The 7,218-nt window shown below is 36.1% G+C and overlaps 1 protein-coding gene across 1 annotated transcript in view; it reads left to right on the forward strand.

The window, feature by feature from the left end:
- NEK10 (NIMA related kinase 10) overlaps window positions 1–6,560 on the forward strand; it is a 267,865-nt gene extending 261,305 nt beyond the window's left edge. Inside the window, exons 37-39 of the mRNA XM_057700444.1 lie at window positions 2,029–2,081; window positions 2,162–2,217; window positions 6,504–6,560. Coding sequence (XP_057556427.1) covers window positions 2,029–2,081; window positions 2,162–2,217; window positions 6,504–6,552 — 158 coding nt within the window. The 3' untranslated portion in view covers window positions 6,553–6,560. The remainder of the gene's footprint in view (window positions 1–2,028; window positions 2,082–2,161; window positions 2,218–6,503) is intronic.
- The last annotated feature ends 658 nt before the right edge of the window (window positions 6,561–7,218 follow it).

Below are 7,218 nucleotides of genomic sequence, written 5' to 3' on the forward strand. Positions count from 1 at the left end.
TGCAAAAATTTCACATAGGCCATATAACATAGGGATTACAGGCACATATTCTGTAAACCTGGATGTCTAGAATCAAATCTCAGCTCAACCTCTTAGTAGCTGACCCTGAGCAAAATATTTGACCTCATTGAACCCGAGTTTTCCTGCCTGTAAAATGAGAATGAAAATGGTGCCTGCATCTTAGGATTATAGCAAGGATCGGTGTAAATATATAAAAAATCCTTATCCAGTAGTAGGGACTCAGCATAGTATAACTCTTCTTGTGATATTTGACTCTCAAAAGAGATCTTCAAGCTACTCTGAGGTTACAGAATTCCTAAATAATTTTCAAATCTCTGTAAACTATAGTTATATCTCTCAGTGGGGCAGACAGATGTGAAGCTTTCATGGTTAAGTGAAGACTTGCTATCTCCTCAGCCAAAAACAACACTCAATTCTTTTTTGCTTTTGTTGTTTCCTAATGTAGACAAATCATTTTGTGTATTAATTATCAAATTTTCCCTAAGTCTTGGACTCCTAGGATACAGCTAACCTGGGTAGGCAGAATTTCATTTAAAATAGTCCCTGAGAAATCTATAAGATTGAGATAAACTGTTATCTAAAGTCATTTGCTTTTATTTATTTTTAATTGAACTATAGTTGAGTTAAAATATTGTGTTAGTTTCAGGTGTACAGCAAAGTGGTCCAGATATATAGATATAGAAATAGATGTATAGGATCTTTTTCAGATTCTTTTCCTTTTCCATTATAGGTTATTATAAGATACTGAATATAGTTACTTAATATAATTACTATAAAGTAAATTGTTATTGTTTATATATTTTATATATAGTAGTGTGTACCTGTTAATCCCATATACCTAATTTATCCCTCCTCCCCTTTCCCCTTTGGTAACCATAGGTTTGTTTTCTATGTCTGTGAGTCTGTTTCTGTTTTGTAAACTTCATTTGTATTATTTTTTAGATTCCACATATAAGTGATATCGTATATTTGTCTTTCTGACTTACTTTACTTAGTATGATGTGGTATATATATATATATACACCATGGAAAAAGGAATAAAATATTGCCATTTGCAGCAACATGGATGGACTAGAGATGGTCATACTAAGTGAGGTAAAGTCATTTGCTCTACAAGTATCACCCAGGGCAGGGCGGTTAGTCACAGGCCAGACTTTTTACCACAGCAGCCCTGCTGAGTGAAGGGCTCTGGTAGAAGTGTCTCAGTGGCTTGAGAGGGAGTTGACAGGCTCTTCCAGAAGCTGGACACCTCACCCCAGAGAAGACCAGGTGTATCCCTTTTCATGGCAGACTGGGCAAAAGCAAAGACAGCAGAACCAAGGAACACTTTGGGCAACACATTTAAGCTGGGCTTGAAAAACAAGCTGCCAGGACTTACATCCTCATACATCCTCTTAACCTTCAATCCATGCTCTTTTCTCTCTCTTAAGTGGCAGGGGACCTCCTGGGCCTCCAGGTGAGTAAGTGTTGATTAACTTGAGTGGAAACCAGTCAACATTGCTTTGGGTGGTGCCGGAGTAGGTTAAGGTGCTGGTATATCATGCTTAGACCAAACATCAAAAGAATTTTTGTCTTCTGATTTTAAATGTGGGAAAGCGTCAGACCTTTGTCATCTTCCACTGGCTATTTCTGCCTTCCTCTAAGAATTTATTTTCTTTTTAGCACATATATACTCATTTTTCCTAGTGGATTAGGGAGAGTTTCTTAATCTTTTCTTTGCCCATCGGGAAGTTTGTGTTTAGAATCACTCCTCACTTGTCTTTAACACACAAACACACACCCCTAACTTAATTGGCCAGTTTATATCATGAACAACGCCCATAAATCTTGTGTATTATTTTGTGATGGCCACCCCAAAAGCCAATATAATTTGGAATGTGTTTTTGAGTACTCATCTTCATCACTAAGAAACTGACCTGTTTTCACTGCATGTGAGTAATAATTGCCAATAAAATCTAAGAAAAACATGAACAAAATGTCAGACTTTTCATAATTTATCTATTTCAGTTCTACCCTCCAGCTTTGATTTGGAGGAGGGGATAACATATGAACAGATGCAGGTGAGGTTTTTGCAGTGCCTCTAAATAATTTTACTTTGTTGCTTTTAATTCAATACTAACCTTATTTTTTTAAACTTTAGACTGTGATTGAAGAAGTCCTAGAGGAAAGTGGTTATTACAATTTTACTTCTAACAGGTGAGATTTAGAAATGTGAAAATTCAACTTAGATCATTGGATGTTAGGTCTAATTTCTCTGTCCTTGATTCCAGAGGTTTTCCTCCCATCTTTTATTTTAAACATTTCTATAAAGTATCTTGATTTACACTTGATACAACTGTGGGTAGAGTGTATGTTGCTCATCTTTTGTGTGGATGCAGCTGCTGTATTCTTGGTGGAAAAAAAAAGGGTAATGGCTTAGTAGTAATTTACTCCCATACAAGAAATGAACATAATGAAATGGAAAAGTATTTCTATATATTTTTTTTAATTAAGCATGTTTGCCGCATATTGGAAGAGCCAAAAACTCAAATTTCCATGACTAAAATCTACCCATTATTTGTATAGAATGCAAGGGGTAAAATGCAATGAAACACTGTTGAATCACTTCTGGTGAATTTAGGATATGTTTGTGGGAAAGGGATTTGTTGTTATGTGTTCCCATTTGCTTACCCTAAATAGGAAACTTCAATTTACTGGGGCTGTATGTTATCTTCTAAAATAAATCACTATTGGTGCTCTAAAAATATACTCTATTTTATCAATTTCAGTTATAGATTCCTGCAGTTTTACTGTTGGGCACAGTCTGGGGTGTAAAGATTTGAGTACAATTAGTTTATTTGAGAGGCAATCCCAAGAAACTCTGGTAGGGGATTGGAGAAATAATCTCTTAAAGGTTTTGTTTTCAAGCAAATTACCGTTGTGGTGGCTGGAGCTTGAACCTGTTGTGGAAATCTGAGAGCCAGTGGAGAACATGTACCTCAGGTCTCCCACTCATGGACTGAGGAAGCTGGGATGGTATTTATCTCTAATTTCCATTAGTAATTGTTTGAGGCCTTTTTCCCCATGGGATGTTAGTTCCCTGGCATTTCTGTCCTTCTATAAGGGTGGACAAAGCAGATTCTAGAGGCCAGAGAAATCCTCAGGAAAAGAAATTCAGGTATTGGACACTGGGAATCAGACAGGCATGCTTTGAAGGCTTTGAATGAGGGGATGTAGGTGCTGACAGTGTCTGCTATACATGAGCTGTATCTTGACTTTTCTGAGGAGCCCACCCATAACAGAATTATCACATGGACCGTGAGTAACCACTTACACAACCTTTATGGCCAGAGTTGCTTTAGGAGGCATGGTCCTATGGAGTTTGTTTTCCCTAAGTGGGCTTTTCTACCTGGAGGAACAGCCTTTCTGTCTAGCTAATGAAGCTATCTGGTGACCACTATTTAAATTATTCTAGAAGTCTTCCCCGAACATAACTGTTAGCCATGGAAAGAGAAAGAGGTCTCAAGAACATTCTATTATATGGTCATTATATGGAAATTAGATTTTTTTTTGAGGTTAGTTCAGTCTTTAGCCTTTTTTCTCCTATTTCAATGAGTTGTTCTTATGAATCACAGATAAGATTATTCAATTGCTTGCTCTTTTGCCTTGATAATATATTTCCAAAATACTACCTTTGTACATTTAGTTCTATTGTGATTTGTAACCGCAGAGAAATGATGAGTAATTCTCATTTTCCAGAGGTATACTGTTAATAGAAATCACCATCTCCATAATCACTCGCCTCCCCCAGTTCCTGGAGGGATTTTGAGTTTTCGTTTTTTCCTCTTGATCTGAGTATATCCAGCTTTCCATGGATAGTATGAATGTCTCTATTCTTCACTCTTGGCAACATCATTTCAAGTGCTGTTGGCTTGTAGTGTGGTAAAAGTCATGCTTATCATTGTTTTTAATCTGCATTTTTTCAGAGACTCAGGATCATGGGCAATGAATGTCTTGAAATTTTTGCAGAAAATCAACTAAATATATTGAAAAACCAAGTGTGTAAAGAACTTAGGGAAGCTCTTCAAGAGCACTTATTTTTCCTTTTTTTAGAAATAATAATTTGTCTTATTTTTAAATTTATGGTTATCCTTTTCAATTCTACTAAGTTTTTAAAAAATCAAATATCACTTCTACTTTCAAAGACATATTCCTGGGGGCTTCCCTGGTGGCTCAGTGGTTAGGAATCTGCCTGTCAATGCAGGGGACATGGGTTCGAGCCCTGGTCTGGGAAGGTCCCACATGCCGTGGAGCAACTAAGCCCATGCACCACAACTACTGAGCCTGTGCTCTAGAGCCCTTGAGCCACAGCTACTGAGCCCATGTGGCACAACTACTGAAGCCTGCAAGCCTAGAGCCTATGCTCCACAACAAAAGAAGCCACTGCAATGAGAAGCCTGCACACTGCAGCAAAAAATAGCTCCACTTGCCGCAACTAGAGAAAAGTCTGCGTGTAGCAACAAAGATCCAACACAGCCAAAAATAAATAAATAAATTTATTTTAAAAAAGACATATTCCTGTATTAAAAGAAATTGCATATTTTCTTATGGTAAATAGACAATAAGTTGCCTAATAACAAAGGTGAAAAATTATTTACAATTATATTCAGAATTGTGAATAGAATATGAAGATATGATTTAAACAATCAAGTTAAAGCAATATATGATGGAAATGACATCAAATTTTCTTAAAATGCTCCAAATTAAAATGAGTCATCCATTTAAAAATCTGTATAACCCTGATACTCCCTTTTCAGTTTCTAATAGCAATGATAGAATATATAACTGGAGGAGAGAGTTTTCATGGTTCACTAGTAAAAATAACCCTTGGTTGTACTTAAAGCCATTAGTTGTTTACTGATGTTCCTAATTAATTTCCAAGAAATGAATCAGGAGCCACATAGAAGCATCTGATACTTCACAAACTGAAAATGCACGTAATTCAAAATATGAATCAGATCAGCTGTGACAGTCGTGATTTTTCCATAGTCAAAGGATAGAGGATGCTAAATATCACAGGACATGTAGAGGTAATTAGAATCAGTACTTAGAATCAGTAGAGTGTATTTTCCCAAATAGGTTTTGTAAATAGACAGTATTATCAAAGATGATAAGAGATGTTCCCTGAAAGAAAAGTTCCATGACCAAATATATTTGGGAAACCCTGAATGTATATTTTTCCATTTTTGGAGAATGTTGACACACATGACTATACTGAAGACTTTGAGATATACAATATGAAAGAATTCTGTTGATCTTCTTTACCCCAGTGATTTTTCATCTTTTGCTTGGAACACAAGTTGAGAAAACCTTCCCTTGCAATGTGGTTTGAAATAAGAAATACTGTTTTAACTCCTCCACCAGTATCTACTCAGATCTGTTATTGTTCTCATAATCATCATCATTATCTTAATTGTCATCAGTCATCACTGCATAATATTATTAAGTGATCTTGATTAATCACCATGCAGAGAGAATTACATACATAAGTCCTGTATTACTCAAGTTTATAACTTAAGACTGTCAGTTCAAACCTATTCACACCTCTACAAAGCATCCAGACAGCAGCTAAAGCATTAAGCCAAGATATGGCACATTTCAGCTTAGATCATAGTGTTTATGTTTAGTTAGGGATCGAGAGATGCCATTCTCAAATGGAATAATTATCTCAGGATAAGACCTAGAACTGTTTAAGTAATGGTGAGACCGCTTGGGCAGTTAGTAGGAAGAATGTCTCAGGCACAACATGCTGCATTAAAGAAAGTCATAACAGAAACAGAAACAGCAACAAGGAGCCCTAACCCAAATGAAGGGTTTGGGATAGGGAAGTAGGACTGAGTTGAGAGTGCAAGGAAAATGAAACAAGGTCAAAACAAACTAGGCCAGCCCCAGGAGGGCTCTATTTGTGGTCATTTGCAAGGATATATGGTTAATTATATTTTACACACATTAATATTTAGCTTCCTTACCAGAATGATACAGCCTAGCATGCCTTCATTTTATCATTTTTGTTATGAGTAAAACTGTTGAGTTTTATAAGTGACTAGATGACAAGCATATCATTCTTATATACTTAGGGGTACACATTAATATATTTTGTAACAATGAAATGTGTTAAGAGAAAAAAACGTCTACATTGAATCAACTTGCATTACTTTAAAATAGGCATTTAATGTACAAGCTATTTTGGTTGGGTATTAATTTTTCCACTCTAGGGTTATTAGTTCCTATTAAGTTTATATTTGAGAAAGACAATGTTGGCACTGAACTTCAGCAAAAGGCAACTTTGTAAAAGTCTCCCCATTCCATTATGTTTGGAATCACCTTTTTTAATTCATTGTGATTTATTTATTTATATATCTGAGCTAGTGCTTTTGAAATTGAATATGTGAATTAAAATATTTGAGACTACAGAGAACTCTTTGCATTTCTGAATCTTCTAGGTATCATTCCTATCCATGGGGGACCAAGAATCATCCAACCAAAAGATGAAAGTGCTGCATTTTGAATGGACTTTGTTTTCCCAGTGAGGGTCAGGTTCTTGACTTCAGCCACTACTGGCAAGATTCCCAAGGATTGGGTGCTGCTAAAAGAGTGTGGAAGAGAAAAGACCAGCCTACCATGGTGCCCGCAGGACCTCTTTCTGAAGGTCCGGTATTAAGAGGCTCCATCCTTGGGACACATGTATACAGGATGACAGGGCTCCTAGGGTGCTCCTGGGAGAAAAATGCTGCAAAATTCATCTGTGAGAAGAAAACCCACTCCTTGCAGGACTTTCCTCCAAGTTAAAAAAAACACTTGTCCTATTTTTCAAAGGAATATTTTATACTTAGAGTTGATGAAACTGTGTTTAAAGGCATCTAGACTTCTATGTATAAAAGATAGTTTTAGATAAAGAAAATTATAGAACTCAGAACAGTAATACATTGGGTGATTCACTTTATCCCTCAAGTTTTTTAATCTTAAAAGAAATTCAGAATATGTGATTGAATTACTTTGTAGTTTTATTTGCTTTAATGAAAGGATTGGTTTTCTCTTAACTAGTTGGGTACTAGTGGTCTTGAACTGTGATACAGTGTAGACAGTATTTATAACCTTGCACAGCCTCTGAGAATAACTGTCAAATTGTCAGATTTAAGTTAGACCAATAGAATATAT

Source organism: Hippopotamus amphibius, chromosome 11 (assembly GCF_030028045.1).
Source record: "Hippopotamus amphibius kiboko isolate mHipAmp2 chromosome 11, mHipAmp2.hap2, whole genome shotgun sequence".
NCBI classification, from domain to species: Eukaryota; Metazoa; Chordata; class Mammalia; order Artiodactyla; family Hippopotamidae; genus Hippopotamus; species Hippopotamus amphibius.